The sequence below is a fragment of the Haemaphysalis longicornis genome, unplaced genomic scaffold (assembly GCF_048455015.1).
Source record: "Haemaphysalis longicornis isolate Haplotype H1 unplaced genomic scaffold, Haemaphysalis longicornis Haplotype H1 scaffold_13, whole genome shotgun sequence".
In the NCBI taxonomy this organism is placed as follows: domain Eukaryota; kingdom Metazoa; phylum Arthropoda; class Arachnida; order Ixodida; family Ixodidae; genus Haemaphysalis; species Haemaphysalis longicornis.
Genome location: NW_027526233.1, coordinates 71,299,757 through 71,324,279, shown reverse-complemented (window position 1 = coordinate 71,324,279; position 24,523 = coordinate 71,299,757). Strand labels below are relative to the sequence as shown.

General features: G+C 47.4%; 1 protein-coding gene across 1 annotated transcript in view; it reads left to right on the top strand.

Moving 5' to 3' along the window:
• Nucleotides 1–5,382: 5,382 nt before the first annotated feature.
• Nucleotides 5,383–24,523, top strand: part of LOC144164097 (serine protease 56-like) — a 29,703-nt gene continuing 10,562 nt past the window's right edge. The window contains exons 1-4 of the mRNA XM_077694656.1: nt 5,383–5,402; nt 9,761–9,834; nt 13,901–14,004; nt 16,551–16,680. Coding sequence (XP_077550782.1) covers nt 9,832–9,834; nt 13,901–14,004; nt 16,551–16,680 — 237 coding nt within the window. The 5' untranslated portion in view covers nt 5,383–5,402; nt 9,761–9,831. The remainder of the gene's footprint in view (nt 5,403–9,760; nt 9,835–13,900; nt 14,005–16,550; nt 16,681–24,523) is intronic.

The following is a 24,523-nucleotide window of genomic DNA, read 5'->3' as shown; positions in this document are numbered from 1 at the left end:
GCTCCATGACCAATGAAGGAGTGCTGTGCATGGCACCGTCCGTGCAGCGGTAGTCGAGCAGTATGGCGCAGGACACTTTGAAAAGGTGCAGGGGCAGCTGCAAAATAAACTGATTCGAATAAACATTTCGTCAGATACTACATTTCTTCGCCAATTGTTCATCATTTGTGCCGAAGTTAGTGGGTTCGCTATTTCCGGTTCGTCCCCCTTTTAAACATGTGTCTTGCATGTGGTGGCATCGTCTTGGGCAGCCATCACACTTTTTGTTTCGTTGTTGTTTTCGATAACTACGAAGGGAACAGGTCATGGGAATTTCTTCTTCCACTTCCAGTTCGTTAGGACGTGCCGTAGAAAGAATAAAGCCTTTCCTTCGCATCAAAGAATATTCAGCACATTGATGCAAAAACGTAAGGAAGAATTGAAAATAGTATCGAATTGCAATGGCTTGTACACGATTATCACTGCTCCTGTCTTAGGGACAAAATCATATTTGTAGCTTTTTACCACAGACGATGTACTTCAATCCTGACGTGTGGCCTGTTGGGTGTCTGTGTCATTGCATTGTAGACTAGAAATTCATATTATTATTCTTATTCATCGCTTACGCCCCGCGGTGGCTCAGTGGCTAAGGTGTTGCGCTGCTGAGCACGAGGTCGCGGGTTCGATTACCGGCCGCGGCGGCCGCTTTTCTGATGGAGGCGAACAGCAAAAACGCCCGTGTGTACGAGATTTCGGCGCACGTTAAAGATTCCCAGGTGGTCAAAATTAATCCGGAGCCCTCCACTACGGCGCGCCTCATCGCCAGCGTTGCGTCGGCGAGTTAAACCTTACAATCAATCAGTCTTATTTATAGCTTAATTTGTCTGTATAGAACCGAGCGTTTATTGTTAGCACTGTAAACAATCTTGAATGCGCATTTTCTATTCCTACCCATGCTTTTTGGTGACCATGTACATACTGCATTTCCTTCAAACATGTGATTGTATGTCGTATGACACCTGATTCCTTTGTAATATTGAATGGATTCATTGCTAGAAATTGGGCTAAAGCTCCAGAAATTCAGCGATGTGTCAGGTAACAATAAAACGAGACAATAAACTAACTTTAAACTCCGGGAACAACGGTCGTTGATTTCGAAGGCTTGTGAGCAAGCGCGAAAAAATCTAGTTTCTTAACCTTATCGTTGAATTACTAGTTATTTGTACATATAATAGGACATTTTATTTTGAATACATTAATGAATCGTTATTTCAATTTTTCCACAGACATGTTTTAAAACTGAGGACAGCGACAAAACAAAACCGGGTTTAGCCACCGATTGATTGGCCTCGTCACAACTATTGTGAGGTGTTGACAATAGAAAGAGCCACAATTGGAATTTTATTCCAGAACGCTTTTTTCATGTGGTCGGCGACGCAAGATCCCTGGTAATAACATCGCACACACAGCAACATACATGCTTTAGTGTCGCGAAGAGAAGCTGCCCTGTATCAATCACTCGCAGCTGTAGCAGTAAATCATCCTGAAGCAAATGCTATGACTGTCAAACTGCGAGTGATTCATACTACTATAGCAGGAAGGCAGAAAAGATGCGTGGACCGAAAAATGATATTCGGGTTCGAGCTAAGAAAGCAAATACCTTGCTTAGAATGTCACTCCGCCGAAGCGACGGACAGGAATGTCAATGCATGCGCGCGCAATTTTGGATAGGAGATTGCGCTTAAGGAGTAACATGGCCTGCTTTTCCTCACGCGGTTTTTTTTTTCGTCGGCACAACAGTTTATAAACAGATTAAACACTGAAAATAAAGAAAACGGTTCGTCTCGAGCTCAAAATAATCGCAGTAAGGCCATATTCGCGTTGCTCGGAGGTATAGCTGACTACGATGATAAGGCGCGGAGGAAACCTCGGCTGTCATTCATGAGAGGTACCCGAATATAGGCTCCAAGTGTCACTTCTTTTCTTATTATGCGGAGATAATGCAATATAATGCAATATCTTCCGCCTAGCGGATCTATGATCCACTTTCACTTGTCTGATATTTTACCATATAAAATAATATCCATAGGCATCTGACACCAGTATGTTTTCCTTGTGTTGAGTGGCATGTCTCATATGGTCCATTTTCTTTTCAGGTGGTCCTATCAGGCTCCATCTGCCACATTAAGCTCCAGGTACGTGACTACTCATTGCATATTTTAAAGCACAATCGTAATACTTTACATCCTGGTGTGAATCTGGGGTCGGCTGTTCCACCCCAAAGTTTCTTCGTTTTAAAAGGACCGCGCAGCGCTTCAGATAAACCTGTTCACTCTTTCCTTTGTGGCTTAAGGCCCTGCTCAAGCTAAACTTAACACAACCAAGCAGTGGCACTGTGTGATGTGCTCGACGCAGCAGATGCGCTTGCTCGCTTCTACTTTGCCATCGTTGGCAGCTTGTTTATAGTGCCTATCGAATGCATTTATTGCGGTAACTGAAAGGAAGGCAGCGAAAAACCCTGGTACCGCTTGAACGACATCATTCAAACGCACAAAAAATGCCCCGTTTAAAAGAAGGAAACTTGGTCGAGGCAGCTTTCAAGTTACCTGACATGCACAGAGCAGTAATATATTGCTGAATTTCTTTGTCTTCACCTCATATAAATACTAGTTTCCGGTGCTTTTTACATGCTAAAAACTTTTGAGAATTAAAAAAAGGTATTGTGAGGGCGGGCCAAGCAGCTGCAGCGAGGATGTGACAGGCAGTCGAAACTAGTGAAATCGCAAGTATGGCTCAGACAATTCTCCTTTCCTGTCACCTTAAGCAGTTTTGGAATGCCTAACCGTCCGTTCTTTACCACCTGATTGATTCCCTAAGCAAAGTGATGTGATTGGCCCACGCAGGCGCCTACGGAAACCTATAACGAGGATTGAAGGCGGGCCAGTTGGCACATAACTGAGTAATAAAACAGCGCGGGAAACGAAACTACAGAAAGGGTAAACGGACAGGGCGCTGTCTGTTTGCCCTTTCTGTTTGGCCGCGCTGTTTTATTACTATAACGAGGGGCAGTAACCTTGTGCCGTTCTATTAGTTCAATGCTTTCCATGAGCTGAATAATGGGCCCTGCGGCAGGTACAGTCTTCCATGGGACCACGGTCACGGTCAGCAGAATGCTCAGATGCTTCCGGGCAGTAGACCCGTGACGAGTGACACGTTAGTGGCCTCACGCCGCTGCATCATGAACGTTCGGAGTTTGTCGCGAAGCGGAACATGGACACCGAGACGAGGGTTTCCCAGGAACTTGCACCTGCAGTGAGTGCTCGTCAGCCTAGTTTGGAGAAACCTTTCTGTACTCTGTATCAGTTTATTTCGGCGAGATCCGATAGCACCGAACCATCCCAGGACAAACACAATGTCAGCAGATGAAAAACTGGAAGAAAACTGTCCAGGCTGTAGATTATGAACCGCCGGAAGGCATGACACGGCCACTGGCAGTACTTGTAGGGGTACGTGCGGATACGCACTGGAAGATATGGTTGTTTTATGCGTTTTTAGTTAATTGTTAGCCCGCGCCGAGTGAACCATTTCTCTGAGGCCATATCTACACGAAGGCCGATATTGTCGCCATTCAAGCGTGAGCCATCTTTTCATTTGTGTGCAGTTGCCTCATCTCTTTGACACCGTTTCTTATGCCACTGTTGCTTTTTATTTTTTCAACGGAAAACAACTCAATGTGAATTTTACTAGTGCCCAAGCTTGCACACTCACTGAACAACGTGGAGGTGTATAAACCTGACACCCTGACCTTATTGTGAAGGTTTGTATATACTTCCTTCGTCTCCACACACACACGCGCACACTGTTCCGTGTTTTCTGTGCCCGTTTCATCCCCTTTGGTGAAAGAGAATATCGACGGTAAAAACCTGCCGTGGTTCGACATGATATACAAATATTAAACACAAATAAAGAAAAATTAATAAAAGGAATGAAGAAACTTTCATTCAACACGTCATGATCACACCAATCACCTCAATTGCAGGCGCAAAGTATTTTTCCATGCTCCTTGAACAAATATCAACGTACGCAGCTTTCAAATATATCGTAGTTGAGTCGAATATATATCGTGTCGTACTTATCAATGATCATAACAATTTAAATGCTTGAACTGTCGCTACATTCTGCATGTATGATATATGGAGACAGGGAATCTCTTGTCCTGTCTCTCGACTAGTGACAGGATGTTTGGCGCCCAGAAGGTAGTCATTTCTAAGACAGCTGTATTTTTAGAGCTGTAAGAGTAAAAATAAAGAACCCACAACATGATATTTACGCCAACAATACATGAAAACGCGATTAGGCCCTCGCAATTAAACAAGGTATTCTACTTCCGAGTGAAGTTGTCTACCTCATATAGGAACCTCTACCCAAGTTGTCATTCCTGCGAATGATGCCTCTAGTTGTCTCGCAAGAGCAAAAGAACGTTTCCTCTTTACTAATAAACGACTTCACTTCTTTCAGAGAAATATCACAGTTGAGGAGCCACCAACTTTGGTATGTGTGTCCTTACGTATTTTAAAATTAGGCAGAGTCACGCGAAGCGTGTTATATTATTGTGTGGCAGTAACGATAAGAACTACAGATGAAGGATAATTCGTAAAAGGGAAAGCACAAGACAATGGCGGTGCCGCGGCTTCCTTTTGCTGGTCTCTCGACCTTTGTGTTATTTGTGTGATCTATGAATGAACACAAACTAACTCACATAACTCTCCGTACTGTTTCTTGTCTTGGAAAAGTATCTAAAAACGTGTTAGAATTCAGCTCGATACAAAAAGTCAGTGTTTTTCAAACTAGCCCCCGCATTCGGATCTTCAGAAAACAATGAATCCAAGCAGGTTAAGTAGGGTGATGTTAATCATCTTTATAATGGCAAGTGCAGTGACATGTAGCTGATTCCTCCTCAGAAAGTCGTAGTTATTGTTTGGCTGCATTGTAGCTAATCATAAATAGTTCCCCTGGCGAAGTTTATCAGAGCTCGGAGGCTTTCTCTGAAAGGCACCTCACTCATTTTGCTTTGATCTATGATTTCTTTATTCGATAGAATACTTCTGATGCGTCCTTAGGCGGCTCTTCTGACGCCGAATTATAACTCAGCAATAGCGACATTACTTCCCCAATTTTTATCAAGTCCTTAACGACGAGAAAGGTATTGCAGAACCTGTTTTGAATGAACCTGCCAGCCTTATTAGTTTTTCAGTGCCTTCTATAATTTAACAAAGTGCTTAAAGCTCTCCTTTTTTTGTGTTGTGCCGAAACTTTATGTCCCAAGCAATGTCGGACGTCTCTATTGAAACGTGTCCTGAGGAAAAGTGTACTTATTGTGCTGTTTCAGATTCCCATCCCGACATATCCCATCAACACCGCAGGTAAAGCTTCAGCTCACTGTTTTATCAAAAAGGCACAAACCGTATAGCACTATCGACTCGGTTGCGGGACTGGAATTCCGGGTTTATTTTCATTGTCAAACCACACTGTGACGTATAACATAACGAATATAATACAACCGTGTTAGTGCCGAGGCTGTATACAAGACTGCACACAAAGCTATAGTTCATATTTTGCAAAGGGAGGAGTTGTGTATAATTTTTTGCCGTACAAATCTTATGCATCCCACGAAGACATTGAAGATTTTGCTTAATGCGCAAAGCACCCCTCATACACGCGAACGAATGTATTTTCTACTTATTTCACAAAGGGTAATACAGGGTAAACCTTCGCAACTGTTTTTGTTTTGTTTTGTTTTTGTGGGTGGGGGACTATCACCCGTTACTATTACATTCCGTTCCGTTTTTTTCGGCTATATGCCTGCAATAAAAAGTCATGCCGTTTGGTTGAATGCGTTTAGTTGTGAGTCGGCGCTCTCTCTTTTTCACTGGTCTGTCTTTTTTTGCTAAAACGTGAGGAGAATGCGAACTAACGGGATGCAGATTAGAACACACACACGCACGAATGCACGCACGCACGCACACGCAGCGCTTACTAACAACCAACTTTTACTTTATTGCTTGCGAGCGCCTAAAATACGCGAAGGTGCCAGCTAACACACAATGATCAGAAAACACAGCGTCACGGAGTCATCAAAATGTAAGGCCACGTTTTCGTTCGAAAGATACCTAATTTCATTTTCATGCAGTAGCACACCTGGTTTAATTGCTTCCGCAGTTGTCGTCCCTCCTGCTAGTGGAAATAGCTTCCCACGTTTCGGTTGTCCATTTGTCTGCTTACCGGCGAGTGATAAGATACTGATCAAATTTTGGTTCGCCCCCACTGGCGAAAGTACAAAGCTGCGTGGTCACCCGCATTCTCTTTCAGTGAACTGGCGAAGTCATGGAGGCGAACATTCGTTCGTTGTGAGCGCGTCATATACGCTGACGACGAGCTATCTACTTCGTTCGTTTTTGTCCAGTTTCACAACTTCTACTGTTTTCACGGTCATTGTATAACATCGCACAGAGGCTACTCAGATTATTTGGTGCGGACAAGAGAACTGTAGTGCCTCCCCTCCGATGCATGTCAGAAATCGCAGCTGTCAGCGCTGTGTGTGTGTGCGTGTCTCAGACTCTGCGTCCTTTAGTTCGCACTATTGCCTAATGTTTTTAACATGACCCAACCAGCCCACTTGCTGTATGTTGTAAGATATACCTTGGGTTTTATCATAATTGCGCTGCTTTTTTCTTTAAAAATCCTGTCGGCACTCGTTTTGGTTTTGTTTGTTAAGGCACCTGTGGATGTATTATGGTAGAAAAAAGGATAATGTTTGGCGCATTGTGCTAAAAAACCTGTGGTTGACATTTCTGTCGTAGGAGTCGGTAAAACACGAAAGTAAAATGTGCCGCGAAATCTGCAGCTGAGCTTGATTTGCGAGTCGGCGGATGTCTTGTGGGTGTGCTTGGCAAACGACGTCCTGCTGGCGGGTCGCTTCGAAAAGGTGTACTGACGTCATTTTCTTGTTGGATATGACATCAGTGAAAGCATTGGTGTATCCCGGCATAAAACATGTCCATGTTAAAATATAAAATCCGAAAATATTAAACCCGAAAACCAGAGAGAGAGAGAGAGAGAGAGAGAGAGAGAGAGAGAGAGAGACAGGGAGAGAGAGAAACGTTTATTCGAGCTTTCTAAGGTGGGAGTGGTTCCCTAGTCCGGGAATCCATGAGGTGAGCAGGGAGCCTTCGCCCTGGATGCCAGGAGCTGCTGTACATCCAGATGGTCGCTGGTCACCAGGTTCTCCCACAGCTCAGGGGTGGGAAGAGGGGATCGGAGGGGTGAAAGTTTGGAATTGCACCGACACTGTATTATAAAATGAGGTAGAGTTCCGGGTTGTGAACAAAACTGGCATTCAGCAGAGTATTGAGTTGGAAGCATACGATGCAGGCGAACTGGGTGAGGAAAGGTATTGGTTTGGAGTCTGCGAAGCAGCGATTCTTCTTCCTTGGATAGTGCAGGGTGAACAACCATGAGTATAACTTACTCCTTAGTACTAAAGGTTGCTTCCCCGGAAGAAGACCCTGTGTAAAGGGATGCAGCCTTTACAGGGCGCTTGCTTCGTTGTACTGGCGTCATTTCCAGGACGGATATGACATCATTGAAATGTTCGTGTATCCCGGAATAAAACAGTTTCGTGTTGATAACGGGACTTGATGTACGTGTCGATGTTACTAGGTGCAAGATTGCGGCATTCGAAATCATGGACCTTTCTTGCACCCAATCGCTCTTTTAGGTGCGAAGTGGGGGCATGGAGGACTACATCTGAAGGGATCTGTACCAGTTCGCGTTGTCATGTACAATTTTTTCTGCCTTGGTTCAATATTCCTTTTCCTCAGCGCCGTTTTCTTTATTTTACATGAAATATTTCTTTTTGAGAATTTTGCCTACCAATTTCGTGTATGGCATTTTGTGTACTTTGCTATTATATTTTTATTTTCCCCATCAGCGCTGCCTCGAACAAGTTTCAACTCCCCATCACTCCCCATCGAACTCCCCATCGAACTCCCCGTCACTAGCATTATCCCCTTCTGGCGCAGCATTGCCTGGCTCCATGAGGGCTCACCTCTACAGTTCAGATTAAAAAGCTATCCACGTCCTCTGAATAATCACATCGGTGGGTGCTGCTGAATTCTCTAAAAAAAGGGTACTGCACAAAGTTTTATTTTTCGCGTTGTATTTTTTGTAGGACTAGGTACTCCTCCCTGACAGCATCATAACAGTGCAAATTCAGGGTTTCGGCCCTAAATAAAGTCAATTTCTTTTGTGGAACACTAGTGCCCTACCACTATTCTCTTCAAAAGGGTGCGAAACTGGCACATCGCTCATTGTTAAACGCCTCCATTACGTGACAAGGTGGACCTATACAATTTCTGAGGGTGGTTTATGGTGGTTCAGATGACGATGTGTTGTGGTCTACGCACGCGCATACGATCAAAAGTCTGCTTATAACAAATCAGTGTGATCATACACTATGATCAAGATTTAACATTTTCATGGCAGGTCCCTGAACACAAAGCTAAATTGGGGCCTTTTCCACAATTCCAAATCATTATGTACTCCCCCCAGCCCCCTTCAGCATTGCTGCACTAATACCTGCTACCGTGATCATGCAGGTGCAAGTTGTTCACTAGAATCACTACAATCCCAACTTTCGCTACCAGAGTCCTCTCCCCGCCAAAGCTTCAATTAATTTAATCTGCGTAGCCCCACAACTTCTTAGCACCTTCTTTAAAGACACACACAGAGACCCCCGACAATAAACGCCCCCACCCCCAAACACACACACACGCACGCACGCGCACGCGCACGCACACACGCACATACACAGGCAGACAGAGGTGGGAAACGCACGGGACAGTGCTTTTTTGACTAGCACGCTTTCCAGTTCCCGCAGAAACACGGATTTCAGCAAGCGTCATACAAGCGTCGCCTAATAGTACAAACTCAAGAGCCTTGAGAAGGGTCAAAACATGCATAGAGTTAATGGTTGGTGTAATCAGACCCAACAAACTTGGACACCAATGCAAGAATAGTCGGATAATTGCGCGCTCAAGCCGCGTCCAAGCGCCAACCCATGCAGTACATAAGCTCCCTTCGAAGGATTGCCTCATGACGCCCCGTATGGTCGGCGTGCCGCAGAAACACGCTGCCTATCGAGGGAGATTTTTCGTAAGCATGGTTTTAATTCTGCATTTTATGTGCTCAGAAACTGAGTTAGCAATATTGCCGCCAGCAAGAATATTCGGTGACATGTTTGCGAGCCATGCATGCCCAACGGTAATAACGCCAGTAAAAATTGTATAGCTCGGACGTAACCTGCGAGTTCGCTCTTGCCTTTATTTGAAACGAAAATGATGCAGTATTAAGCAGAATGCGATTATTAGCCACTCTTATTCTGCTTGAGCACTTTCATGGAAACTTATGCTAGCCGCCAACTGAGCTAATATTTACCGCGAATGGCACAGGCTCATACAGGTCAGTGCAAGCAAAGGATTCCTATCCTTCAACCAGAGGTCATCGCCATGTAAGGTAATTAGCCCGTGTGGCCTTCGTAGCATGAGGCAAACGATAGCGTAATTTTCTGTAATTTCTTTGCTGTTGTGATGACAGTTTAGGCTGCTGTTCATGTGCGCGATCTGTAGTGCCATGCAATTTGCTGAGGGCTTCGGCGGTCGCGCAAAGCAGATATATATATATTTTTTTTTCGTGCAAACATTGACCCCGAACTTTTTTGCAGACTGCGGAAAACACGGCAGCCTTCCGACAACCAAGCAAGAATCTCGCCTCAAGAAGGAGCAAGCACCTTGGATGGTTTGTCAAAGTTAGCTCACAGCAATGGCTCAAAAAAGGCTATCACATAGTTCAGCAATGTGATTAGTAGAAAATCCAGTAGCACTGACTTACAAGAAGTGCCGCCAATTTTTCTACTTGCACACATAATTTACACCTAGTGTAGCACAAGGCGATTTCTGGGGATTTCGGGCAATCCTAATCATGGCACCTCTTCCTAGAACTTAACGTAAACCGTGACACTGCTCGAAATTCCTAAATGCACTTTTGCCCACTTTTAAAGCCGTACCCATCAATTTTACAAACGAATTATCGGCCACTAAGATGTGGCAGGATCAATTGCAACATAATTGAGGTTTTGTTGCTTTGTGGGAAAATATACAGATATATATATATATATATATATATATATATATATATATATATAGGGAGTAGTAGAACTTTGAAGATGGTAGAGAACACAAGAGAAGAAAAACTTCGAACAAGGTAAAAGCACGATTGTGGCCTACGTTTCAGGAAGAGAACTGAGGAAAGCAAGTTCTCTGCTGAAACGTAGGCCACAATCGTGCTTTTACCTTGTTCGAAGTTTTTCTTCTCTTATATATATATATATATGTGTATATATATATATATATATATATATATATATATAGAGAGAGAGAGAGAGAGAGAGAGAGAGAGAGAATCTTTAATGAAAGCTGAAGAGGTCAGCCCCATTAACGGTAGGGCTTGCTACTCCAGATGGGGGTGAATACAGTGAGATGACAGGGAAAAATAGAAAGAGGAAAAAAGAAAAGAAATAAAAGAAGCAATAATGGAGACAGTAGGTGCACACATATTTAAAAAATTGTAAAGCTATTTATTTCCATGAGAGGGTCACATCCCAGACGATGGTAGCCAGGTATCCGCGACGTAGAACAACTGCAGCTTCTTTCGTGGTGCAGCGATGTTTCTGAGTCCGTGTCACGTTCCCAGAGTGACCGGTGCTGTGTCACTGTCGTCCTCACAATCCTTGTTCACTGTATACCGAATAAGCGCATCGCGCCATTCGCGAAAAGTGCACAGCCACACGGTGCCTTGTAGCAACGTACTGTAATCGGCAAACTTTTCGCTCTACAATTTCCCCCAGGGACAGAAGAGCCATCCCGGCGACAAGCAAGACAAAACTAATGGTTCATTGTAAGGCTTCAAGTGGTCAACGTGCACAGTTTCGCGACTGTGGCAAGCTTCAAGTGGTCAACGTGCACAGTTTCGCGACTGTGGCAACGAAAGTGGCGAGACAACGTGAGCGGCACAACTACGCAGTTAACTGGGGACGTACGCAAGATTACACTGTGGGGTCGTATTACTTCGAAAGCAGCTTCTGATCCAGACCTAGAAGAGTTGAAGGTATTCCAGCCGCACAAGAGAATCAAGAGCGAACAAAACTGGTGCTTCATTGTCGTGACACTGATGTGGGCGGGACTGACCCCCGGAAGTCAGGGTGCGGATAAGCTGTCAGCACTCTTCAGCTTGCCAAGATGCTTGGGACAGGGAGTACAACCTCCAAAGGCATCTTGTCGCTACTGCAAGATGGTTTCGAGCTCACATGATGGTTCCCGGCCGCAGAGAAGGAACAAAGCTGGAAACCGTAGCGATTTGAAAAACCTAGCGGTGTTATACGCAAAGGTTGCATACGGGAGTATCTTGTCCCGTTCGGTGTGTTCTGCCGAAACATACGTTGCCAGCACATCACCTAGTGCCCCGTAAACCGTTCCGTGAGGCCGTTCGTCTGCGGATAATAGGAGTTGATGGATAACACTGGGATTACAAAAACTACCCTTGAACAGGTTGCGGGACGACAAAGGTAGGTGGCAGTTGCCTAGATACATGGGGAACCTGGCTAAGGCCGAAAAAGCAGAACTGTGCAGCGTGTTGGAGAATATGTGCAAAATACCGAATAACACCACCCGACCATCTTGATTACTGACTTCTAGAAAAGAAAGCACAGAAGCGTACTTCCAGTGGTCCAGAGACGCTTATTGCTACCAACGGTTCTGTCTTCATATAGCCACAGGGCAGCGCAGATGAGGGTGCTAAAGTACCGGCTACTCAGTAGGTGATCCTGCATCATTATTGCTGTTATGTGTCTGCTTGTACTGTCATCTCAAAGAGAAGAAAATAAAGAAAAAACTTCGTAGTGGATTCCTACGTTGGGCATGTGAAACGTTGGTACTTTAGACCCCTTACTGAGCTCGAACCATACTTGTCGTTTATTATAGGCAAAACCGCCATCTTATTCGTCTGTGATAGCGGGGCATATTCCAAGAAATGACGCTATCGGCCTATGCCCGTCTCCCCCTCTCCATCCATCCCGACAATCCCGGCTGCTTCTGTCTTTTTAAGGAATTGATTTTTCTGTCGTTCCTCTTTGGTTTAGCTAGCACATTCCATGTCCCCTTCGCCTGACTTTCCAAGAATGAAGCTACGCCTCAATATACGACATCGCATACCACCTGTTCGGCAGACTAGGAAATCCGCGTACAGACAAGGAGTAGGCGGAGGCGCCTATTATGACCGCGCCGAATCCTCTTGTGCTGCCTACATTTGCCTTGCTTTGAAATTACGGCCCTGCCACATATTTCTGTAGACGAACTCATTGTTTGTTACCACGCGCAGACAACACGCACCGGTACCTTTGTTTTTCGGTTGGAATTATGGAAGAGCGCCCGTTCCTGCGGCTATGGTGAGGCTTCAGACACCACAACCACCAGATGCATCGTAAAAAGGACGAACGTTGGGCTAGTTGGATATGGTCCATCCTAAACCAAGAGCGCAAAATTGGACGCGAAGGGGAACACAAGAAGACGCGACAGGCACTGACCGGCAGCTGGTTTTATTAAACACATCCAAAGTAAGCATACCTGTAAACCCAATCAACACGCCCAACATGCCATCACAAGTTTCGGAAAACTTGTACATACGGAAAACAAATTAACAATCTTTGAAGCACCAAAGGCTGGGAAAGAAGAGAAAGCGAAGATGACTGCTTCACAGGTATCACCTCGGCCAAGTCTTCAACACGCATGCCCTAACGCGCACCGCAATCACGCTTACGGTGCAGCCGTTATTTCGACATAGAACGAGCACACAAGAGAAATCATGCGCGTTTACATGAATTCGACATTATAGCCCATCGCATTCATGTAGAGGGTACCTATTCTCACCCCACAAATGCGGACTGAGAAGAGGGTTGGTTATGACTGCCGGCGCATCGCATTAGCTAGATGCGATAGGAAACGCTAGGTGTTGGAGGTTTGCCCGAGGGCCTATCTGTAAAGCGGTCATCTTCACTGTATTTTCTTTCTCTGCCTTTGGTGCTTCAAAGATTGCTACTTTTGTTTTCCGTGTGTGCGGCAGAGTGCGCCGAAACTTGTAACGCATGTTTGACGTGTCGATTGGATGGTAAGGTACTTTTACTTTTGATGTGTTTAATAAAAAACCAATTCCCAGTCAGTGCCCGTCGTGCCTTCTTGTGTTCGCCTTCGCGTCGCATTCTGCGCTGTTGTTTTTAAGATTGACTACATGCACTACTATACTCAGAACTTTCCACTTTACGACCGCTGGGGTGGAGCGGGGGTGGCGCATAGGAAAGGTTGCAGCTATTCGAGGGCCCACGTAAAAGCTGTGGACGGAAGATGCCGTTTAATGATTTCCTGACCCAACAAGCTGGAGATAAGGGCTAAGGTAGCAGAACATCGTAAGTACCGGTACAGCCTGCAGACATGAGGCAACTCCGACACAAGGCAAACGAATGGAGTGGTAAAAGTTTGAGCGTTGAGTAGCTGTAGTTGTCTGGCTGCCAGAGGAATGGTGAGTGCTTTTCGAACTACATGGGCTAGAAGAGGCTGGTTCGTGATTAGGTTCGTGAGTGCCTATTATGCTGCCAGGAACCAGAGTGAGACTTAGAAAATGGATATGAAGCAGGCGCTTTCACGTGTCCCGCCAAAAGCGAATTTTCCGCAACACAGTATTTCTGCAATACACCACACTCCAGGTCCTTGGAAAGAAACGCTTGTAAACCAACTTCTCTGACTTCCCCGTCAAGGTGCTGCTCGTCATCCGTGCTCAGCATGGGGCCCGTAGCTACTGCAGCGGAACAATCATCACTCAGCGGCACATCTTAACCGCAGCCCGTTGCACAGCTTACTCGTAAGTACATATTAATTTCAACTTCTGAACTGGGGACGTTAAGCATGAAATGCCTTGCACCATGGCATGAAATGCCTTGCACCATGCGTGCGCGTCGTTTTACGTTAAGTGCAAACATAAACATAAAGTGTATACCTTAGATTTAGGCTCTTGATATATAAACCACGCCGTTTTGCTTTTGCCGGAGCAGCAAACGTTGCATTAATTCACGATGCAAGGCTGATAATAACGCATAACATAGAAATTTCTTATAAATGCTTTCTACGTACATGTCACTAAGTGCAGCGGTAGGAAGAGAAATAGGAAAAGCAATTATTTCAACGTAACGCGATTATTAAGCTTGACTCGCAGTGAATATTCCGTGTTCGGGCAGGAATTATTATAAGTTATGGTTGCCAGAATTAGATAACCATCAGCAAAACCTGATTTTTTCCCTCTCACGTTATAGTTTTGCTAACTTAAACGCAGCACAAATGTGTTTGCCGTGCCGCAGCCTCTACTCGGTAGTATCGATGAATATGATTACCTTGGTGGTAATTATGATGCTCAGAGTTATCATCGAGCGCTGTAACAATTTTCCCTGCTAGGGACTCTCTTCCGTACATTCGCTACAGCGTAATCGCACCTGCGGAGAAGCACATAGGGCAACAAACTGTGATTGCGAGGGTCTTCTTCATACTTATCTTTTCCTTGCCCTCTACAAAGGTTCGCATTACTTCCGTTTTGGCATTTTAAGTGCGTCTTTACTTCCCTCTCTTCCTGGTACTGCCCTTCCTAGGAGGGCTGGGGCGCTGCCTGCCAGGCCGCCCCACGTTGCTCGCGCTCCCGTAGCCAGGACGACCATCCAGCCACCCTAACGCTAGTTTTTTTACAAAACCACGAGATCGCGCTCATTTTCACGAATATGGGCACGCCACCGCCCAAGAGCGTTTCACAATTTGGGTGTTCCTCAACTTTACGGAACCTTCATTCTCGGCGGCCGTTCTCTGAGGAGAAAATGCTGGGCCACTGCTCTTCACCGTCATCTACGTACAAGGCCACAAAAGAGCTCCTGTGCTTCCTAAAAACAACGCACTTGCACAGCAGACTGCAGCGCAAGAGACTACTGTCTGTGAAGCCAACGAACTCTATAGCCTATAGCGTCGTGGCGCTGGCCACACGTCTTTACGCTCTCTCTTTACTTTCCCCTTCTTTTACGGTTTTTCTTTTTTTTTTTCATTGTTCCCCTTCCCCACGTGTAGGATAGAAAACTAGGCCACAGCCTGATTGACATTCCTGCCTTTCCTTTACCTTTATTCCTTCCTTCCTTGGGTATTGCTAAACACTTGGAGCTGGCGTTTGAAGAGCATGCTCGCCATGCTTGTAGAAGAAGCACGTGAACACGTGCGAGCAGAATGGTTCGAAAGCGCTTCTTCCGCGTCCAAGATATTCAGGCCCGAAAGAATAGCGACCTAGAAGAAGAATCTCTTCGCCACGCAGCGAAACGGGGTGCAGGACTCGAGTGTATCCTCGGTATTCTGGCGTGGAAACTTGTTTTTTAAGAAATGAAATAAAAGTACTTTATTTCCCATAAAGAATGTAGGGAACTTCATGGAGGGCAATTGGGAAGAAACTTGTTCAAGTGCAACTTGACGGGCTCAGAAACCCGTACGGCACCAGCGCTGTGGGCAAAGACAATTGTTTTAAATTTAGAAAAGAAAAAGAAACGAGCGATATCGGAAAAACGAAAGGCATACAGATGTCGGTAGGATATCAAGCATGGAGTAAAGTATAAAGTAACAGGGATGCCTCCAAAATGCACTTCATTAAAAAAAACAAGACAAAAAAGACAAAAAGCAATCACGGACGCACAACTGCGATACAAACTGCGATACTTGAGTCAATTGAACGACACACGGCACCAGGAAACACGGCCAGCGCCATGAGCAGTCAACCGAGACGCGACAAGCGGAACTGGAATGCCTCACGCATTTCACCTCGAATTGGTTATGCGACAACGCCCGTTAAATTATATGAAATGGTACTCCTTGAACCCCATTGTGCAGCTTTGAACACTCACGTTAAAGGTCATATAAAACATCATTGGCAGCTTCGCATTACGAAGGCTCCAGCTTGTGCGTGGGATTCACCAGTTCACTTTAGCGATGCTACGCCACCGTCACTTTTCCGCAAATTTTCACAGCTGTGCTGCTAGCAGGAATGACATGATTAAGCGCAGTTTTATGACAACCGGCATGATGTGGAGTAGCCGAGTAACGAACGCCGTGGCTAACGAATAAAGGGGTAGAAGTAGGGATAGGGTCAGAAAACTCGAGCTCTAATTACAAATCCTGAATACAGAGGATAGCAGTTGTGAGTGCATGGTTGACACCCAAATAGACATTCGTCCTGTATTGGACATGAACTCGGGTGGAGTGATGATTACCCCTTTCTCGATGATAATTATTGCACTGTATATATATGCCCTTTGCATGTATGTAGGCGCTTTAGAGAACCAGCTGACCAACGCGGCAAATTCTCCAAACTATGTTTTGCTTTCTTCACAGACGCGTCGACCCTTTGGCGAGCATCGACATTCACTATGGTGCCAAAGGGGCCGTTGTCAAGGCGGCACGTTTTTTAAGGCACCCAAAGTTCGACGTTGATACTCTCCTCAACGACATCGCCATTTTGATGGTAACTCATACAAGGGATATCGTGCTTCACTAAACCTGTGTTGTAGTTGCCTTTATACCAGCAACAACGTTCAGTCGAGCTGACACTATATTACTGGGCAAAAATTAGAGGGGTTAATTGGCCTATTCATTGGAGGTTGTGGCCATCACTACACCATGGTAGCCAATACTGCTCTTGTTAGGGAGTGTGTTACCGGCAATGGTCGCCGGAGTCAAGCCGCACCCCAGGCCTCGTTCTGAAATTTCATCAATACGCGGATCATCCGGTAGGAATTGTCCGGCACCCGGATTCGATCCTCGGTCCTTCCGAACTCGAGGCGGCTTCTCTACCTCTACGCCACCGTTGCCACCACTGGTAGTGGTGGTGGTGGTGGTGGTGGTGGTGGTAGTGGTTATGGTGATGATGATGATGATGAATTAGAGGGGACATGAAGATAAACTACAGCTTCGGTCAATTAGATAAGAACTACCCTTTGCCAGCTCACTCAGCTTCTTTACAGCCACAAAAGATGGTTTTTTAGCAGAAAAAACGCAAGCAGAAATAAAAAACGTTCAGATTTCGCGCTACAGTGACGTACTCTGGCCAGCAGTGGCGCAATAGAGGACGGAGGTAACACGCAGTTTTCAGTGTGCTAGCGGGACGTTAGCATTCCAGCGACACGACCAAACGGAGCTAAATACCGCACTACAATCTCCCGGTCATGCTTCCTCGAGTGGGCTTTTATCGGCGGCCGCATACTGTGGAAACGAAATTTTGTGACGCCATGCACCCAGAAATCACCGGAAGTGATTGGGGACTCGCAGCTGCCTCGTATGCTTTTCAAGTGCGGAGCACTTTAGATGCTCGCCTTGTCGTCCTAGCTCGCTCGCTGGAACCAAGCATATCGCCATGGCGTTACGATGTAGCCTGTCACGGGCCCTTCGCCGTGGCGTAACCCAGATGCTTCGAAAGCCAAGCAGCTATGCAAGGATATATGTAGCGTGCGCTAAGGTTCAGTTGGTTATTCTTAGCTTTTCTGGTTGTCTAGGATAGCTAATTATCATGCTTACTTCTGATTATCATCGAATCTAATCCGATCCAAAACCAATCCGATCCAATCCAAGCCAAGTCAATCCAATCCAATGCAATCCCATCCAATCCTCGCGCTTGCGCAGCACGGCTCTCCAGGAGCTACGCGAAACTAGTCAACCTCGGCCAGTCTAGCCAACCCAATCAAATCCAATCCAAGTAACGCTGTTGTTCGTGGTGTACCCCAGAGGGTTGGAAAGCCAAGCGGTTTATATAGTTATAAGCGTTCGAAACTCGTGAAACGCTGGCGCTTCTCATAAATCGTCCCGTTGTTTCGCGCAAAGAAAACTATAGGGATGGATGGATGGATGGAATAAACTTTATTTAAGACGAGCTTTAGGTGCTGATGTTAGGGGCACCTGCCCTGTGGGGGGTCTTCTTCAGTCCGGAAAACCCAGGTCCTCGCTGGCTGCTCTTGCTCTTCGTACCAGGTCTCGCTGGTCGGAGAGGTCTGAGCTGGTCAGCCGGGCCACCCACTGCTCGTAGGTGGGGTTGGGGTTTGGGGGGAGGCTAGGGGTTTGTGAGCACTCCCATACCATATGGTATAGCGTGCTGGGCTGGGTGCAGAATTTGCAGGTTCCGGGATAGAGGGTGGGGTGGATTGCGTGTAGAATGGTGCCATGCGGGTATGAGTTTGTTTGTAATTGGCGCAGAGTGGTGGCTTCGGTGCGGGTCAGTTCGGGGTGAGGTGCAGGGTAACTTCTGCGCTCGTGACGGTGGTGAGCCAAGATGTCTGTGTAGTTTAACAGCGGCTCAGGTCTTGGAGCGTTGCCCTCTTGAGAAATGGCCCGGAGTGTATGTGCGCGGGCCGCGGCGTGCGCCGCTTCATTTCCCTCAAGGGACTCGTGTCCGGGGGTCCAGACAAGTTGGATTTGCGGTAGCGTCTTAGCAGAACGTAGGATGTTGAGCGCAGAAGGACATATTCGGCCAATAGTGTAGTTTCTGCATGCTGCTTGGGAATCTGTAATTATCGTGAGGAATTCCTCTTCATCCTGGTGGGGGGCAGTAGTTGCGGCCAATGCGATGGCTAGTTCTTCAGCAGTTTCTGTGCTTGTAGTGCCAATCGTTGCTGCTGTTAGTTCTGTTCCATGGGAGTCAATTACACTGATTGCGTGAGCGGGTTTGTGCGGGTACGGGGAGGCGTCGGTATACCGGTTGTCAGGTTGCCCAGCATACTTATTTTGGAGGGCTCTGACGCGGGCGGCGCGTCGTGCATGGTTGTAGATGTGATTCATGTTGCGTGGTATTGGAGCGACTCTGATGGTTTTCCGGATGTAGAGAGGGATGCGCTGTTTCTGGTCCTGTGGTGGCGGAACCATGTGTCCCAAGCGGGCGAGGGTAGTGCGTCCAGTTTTGGTGAGTTTGAGGCGTGACAGCTGGGCGACATTGTGGGCTTCTTGTAATTCTTCCCATGTGTTGTGAAGTCCAAGTTGGAGTAATTTGCGTGTGGCCGTTTTCGGGGGTAGACCCAGTGCAGTTTTGTAGGCTTGCCTAATCATAATGTTTAGCTTCTCTTTTTCAGCATTTTTTAGGGCTAGGTATGGCGCACCATAAGTCATTCGACTAATCAGGATATCTTGGATTATGCGCGTGGTGTCGGCTTCTTTGAGGCCGTATCGGCGATGAGAGACCCGCCGAATGATGCTGACCAACTGATTCAGAGTTTGTTGTAGATGAAGAATGGTGTGAGAGCCGGAGCCGTCCTTCGGGATGTTGAGGCCTAGAATTCGGAGGTGAGATACTTTAGGTACAGGTTGGTTATTTATGTGCAGGTCAGGATCCGGGATTGCTTGTTCCTGGCTTTTGCGAGTTCTTTTACATAGCGTGAGGAGTGCGGATTTTTCAGGGGCGCATTCTAAACCACTAGATTGCAAGTATCGTTGGGCAATCTGTATTGCTTCTTGGAGAGCGTCTTGTTGGGTACCTGTGGAGCCCATGGGGGTCCACATAGTCAGGTCATCTGCGTATATTGCATGCTTTAGGTTTGGGATGCGTTGAAGGAGAGGTGGCAGATCCTTCATGGCAATGTTGAATAATAGGGGGGATATGACTGAGCCCTGTGGGGTTCCCTTTGGTATTGTTGAGAAAGTGGGGGAGCGAAGGTGTCCGATGCCTATTGTTGCAGTGCGGTCATTGAGGAAAGAGGATACGTAGTCGTAGGTCCGTTGGCCACAGTTTGTTGAAGCCAGGCCAGCGTAGAGAGCGTCGTGGGAGATGTTGTCGAAAGCTCTCTTGACGTCTAGAGCCAATATGGATTTCTTGTTTTGATTGCTGAGGTTGTCTATGATGTCTTCTTTTAGTTGGAGTAAGATGTCCTGTGTTGATAGGTGTGGTCGGAAGCTGTACATCGTGTCTGGGAAGTAGTCATTCTCTTCTATGTGTGAAAGTAGTCGGTTGTGAACTAGATGCTCAAAAACCTTTCCGATGCAAGAAGTTAGTGATATTGGGCGAAGGTATTTGGGGGTGAGGGGCTTGCCTGGTTTTGGAATTAGCGTAATGTCGGCATGTTTCCATTGTGGAGGTAGGGTGGCGGCTATCCAGTGTTCGTTGATATAGTTGAGGAGGTTTTCAAGGGCTATGTAATCCAGGTTGCGAAGTAATTTGTTACATATCTGGTCTCTTCCCGGGGTGGTGTTGCGGGTAAGTTTTCTGATCACCGCTTCGATCTCAGCCATTGTAAAGGGTTCGTCCATGGCAGGATTGGCTTGACCAGTGTACGGCGGGGTCTTATAAGTCTTGCGGGAGGTGGTCGGCTTTAATTCAATGGGGTTTCGGAGTTCGTTGAGCAGGTCGTCCTCTGTTCCCTGGTAGTTGTGCATAAGCCGTTGAAGCTGGTGTGCTGTGGCTTGCTTGGACGTACCAGTCCCCATTAAGGAGCGTAGCAGATGCCATGTGCGTCGAGTACCCAGTGTTCCTTGCAATTTATCGCATAATTGTGTCCAGTTTTGCTGGCTGAGCCGTTGTGCGTATGCTGCAGCCTCTGCGGTTAGCTTAGCGATGCGAATCTTTAGACGGTGGTTAGTGCGGTGTTTTTTCCATCTTTTGCGTAAGCCACGGCAGGCGTCCCATAGGTGGAGGAGGTGCGCGTCCGCTGCGGGGTGATCTTCAGTCAGAGTCAATTCTTTGGTGTGTTGCCGGGCCGATTCGAGTAGTTTGGAGGTCCATTCTTCTAGGTTGGTGATGGGGTCTACGGGTGTTGCCTCACGGAAGCTCTTCCAATTAGTGAGACGGGCTGTTCCAATTTTACACTTCTGGTTCGGATTATGTGGTAGTTGAAGTTGGATGATATAGTGGTCGCTACCCAGTGTCTCGTCGAGCCTTGTCCATGTAGCTTCTTTGATGTTATGCGTGAGCGTCAAGTCTGGGGTCGTGTCCGGTGATATACTGTTGCCGATGCGGGTAGTAACTTGGGGGGTATTGCAAAGATGCAGCTGATTTTGTTGTATGGCATCGTACAGGGAGGTACCTTTTTTATTGGAGCGGACATAGCCCCACGTAGTATGGTGGGCGTTGAAGTCTCCCATGATTAATAATTTGTGGCCTCTCGTTCTTTGTCGGATGGTTCTGACTAGTTGGTCAATTCCGGGTAGGGCGTGATCAGGGGGGCTGTATATATTTAGCACAAATAGGCTGGTTTGCTGTTTGCGTCGGGGTATGACTTCTACGAAGGTATAGCCCAGTTGCGTGGGTGCAGTGAGTTGTTGAGCTGTTAGGGTGGATTTAACCAGGATGGCGGTGCGAGATGTCGGATCAGATACAAATGTTGTGTATCCACTGAAGGATATATTATCAGTGCCCGTTTCTTGTAGCGCGATGAGGTCCGGTGCATGTTGGCCCGCAAAAAGGGTGAGGGATTGTTTCTTGCCACGTAGTGAGCGACAGTTCCATTGCCAGATAGTCAGGGATTTACTCCGTGTCGGGGTCTGTGTACCAGGAGCGGTCATTGTTATTAGGAAAGTGTATCAGTGATGGTCGGAGGGGTGTCTTTTTTGGGTTTCTTGTGCTGCGTCTGCTTTTGCGAATCTTCTTCCAGGGCAGCAACCCGGGTATCCAATGAGGTGAGGGGTTGGGCAATGTTGGCGAAATTGGTCTTTATTTGCTCGCACAGTCGTTCCAGTCGAGCTTCAATGGCTGTGAGTCGAGCGTCTGTAGTATCCGCCGGGGAAGGGAGTTCTGGATTTGACTCAAGGCGTGGGGCAGTGGCTAGGCTTGGTTGTTGTGTATTTTGATTCTGTAAAATAGTTGCCATCTGGGTTGCAAGTTGATCCATTTGCGTTTTCATGTCGGCGAGTTGTTGTTGTAGTTTGGAATTCTGTTGTCTGAGCTGCGTGTTTTCGTGCTGTAATTCCTGGAGGCGGGGGTCGGGGGGTGGTTGGATGGGGGTTGTGTTAGGGAGGGGGGGGGATTGGGTTTGAGCAGTGGGCGAGGCTTTAAAGAGGGTTGACCAGCTCACCTGCGGTTCCCGTGCTGGTCCTGATGGTGTGGCGGCTGGTCTTTGGGTGGTCTGCGGGGTCTGGTGCTGCTGGTTCAATTGAGCAGTGCGCTGCGGGGTCTTCGAAGACGGTGGGGAGGGCTTGAACCTTTTCTTGCAGGCTTTGTCCGCGGTAGGATGATCCAGGCCGCACAGAAGGCATTTGGGAGTGCATTCGTGGTCGGGTGTCGGTTCGCGCCCGTTGCACTTCACGCACACATTTTTGTCAGGTTCGGGGCACACGTCCCGGCGGTGTCCGAGCTCACCACACAGGGAGCAGTGTTGCACTGTTTGACGGTAGGGACGGCATCGGTATAGTGTTCCGTATGCTTTCACGTAAAAAGGGACGTGCTTGCCTTCGAAAGTGATCAGTGCCGAAGTTGTCGTGCCGAGCATTCTTGCATCGATGATGGATGCGCCATTGATGCCGGTTGGAGCTAATATGTGTGGCAATTGCGCTGTGGTAGTGTCCTGGTCAAGGCCGTGAATGACCCCGCGGACCGTACCCGAGAAGGGTTTCAAGTATGGTTGCAGTTCGTATGTTGCTGCTCCTAAGTGCACGAGCATGGTGCTGCTTAGAGCCCGAGCGCAGCGTTCGTCGGGAGTGCTTGCGATGATGAGGTTCTGAATTGGTTGGGATTGGACCGTCACGTGCACATTGAAGATTTCTTCTGGTATTCCGCTAGCCAGTTGTAGGCCTTGGGCTATTTGGCGGTCAGTCCATGCAGATATTCGGAGGCCGGTACGAGGTCGGAAGATTGCCTTGTAGTCGGCGTCGGGTAGTCGGGGCGCCAAATCGCTGCGGCTGGTCGGTTGACGCGGCGTTCGCGGCGGGCGTGCGGTTGGTGCAGCGGCAGTTTCCCGGGTGATTTTTCTGTCAAGCATAATCTGCCAGGGGCCAGGTTTCGGCAGAGTGCGGCCGCTGAGGGCATCGTACTCCATGTCGTCTTCGTCGGCGTTCGGCATGGCGAGGCGGGGCTTCGGCGCTGGGGCGGCGGCGAGGCCAACCGCGTTAGGGTTAGCAGCGTCACCGGCGTGGTCCAGCCTTTCAGGGGTCGCTGTGTCCAAAAGACGGGGTTGTCGGGGCCACAGGGGGTGTCGACGTGAAGCTCTCGTCGTTAGGAGTTCAGTGACACTATTTGCAGGTCGCTGTGGTCAACAGGTCAGCGAAAATCGGCCGTCGAAGCGAAGCCCATGCGAGGTGCGTGTTCACTGTTCGGCCCCCTAGCGGGGTTCCTAAAATATACGAAATCAACGTTTAGTTAAGGACGCCCGTTGGGTTGTTTTTTACTGTAAAAAACGCAAAATGTGGCAGTGCAACGCCGGCACGTGCGGGGAGGAAAGCACAAAGAGAACAGAGCTCCCGCTGGCGCAGTTGGAGGCAGGGAGCGCGCGATCACTTCGAAGGCGGCAAATTTGAATTGCATGGGGTGGTAGCTGTAAGCAGATAACGGCGGTACCGCCCATTACGGCGAATCACTGCTCTGCACTTCCGACAGCTTGCATATTGAGCGGAACGGCTTTAATTTTTTATGTTATTACCTCGAATATTTGTGTGATAGGCGCGACAAAATCGATACCATTGTTATGGAAAAAAATCAGCAAACATATTTTTATTCATGGCACCTATTAGGGGCTCATCAAATGAAAGGCCGTCGCCCCCAAAGACTCGGTAGGGGACTTGCAGAACACAAATTCTCTTAGGCTGCAAAGCATTCCTTAGACCGTGCCCCAGGAATAGAATGCATAAGAAGGTGCATCCGCTGCGGTGCGATACCTGCGCATGCGCAGGGCAGACAGGGCGGCGGCGGCAGCACATGTTTCTCTTTTTATCCTCGCGTCGATCTCCTCACTGTAACCGACTCTGACGCTCTCGCCCTATGGCGCAGCACTCACCAGCGTACAAGGACATTTACCGCGGCGCTGAACAGTCTGCTGCATTTCAATGCACCATCAAATACGTTTATTCCGATATTACCGCTGCGATTGTCACAATATTAACCAGTGCTTGCGTGTGCTCCGACGATATTAACGATTATAAGGCCCTTTCCAACCCATTTGTGGTGTCGCTGGTAGCGCAGTGTTCTGAATGTAGTAGTTTTTTTATATCACTATATTGTAAAATAGTACAGCTGTATGGTGCTCGTATTGGCTATCAAGCAAAGGGCAAGAAATTATAGGAAGGACGGAGGAGGACAACAGAGACAAGCGCTACTTCCAACTGACATTTATTCTTAGAAACACCCATATGAAAAAATGTCAGGATAGTGTAGTAGGGATCGCCGAGGTGAGCAGTCGTTTTCA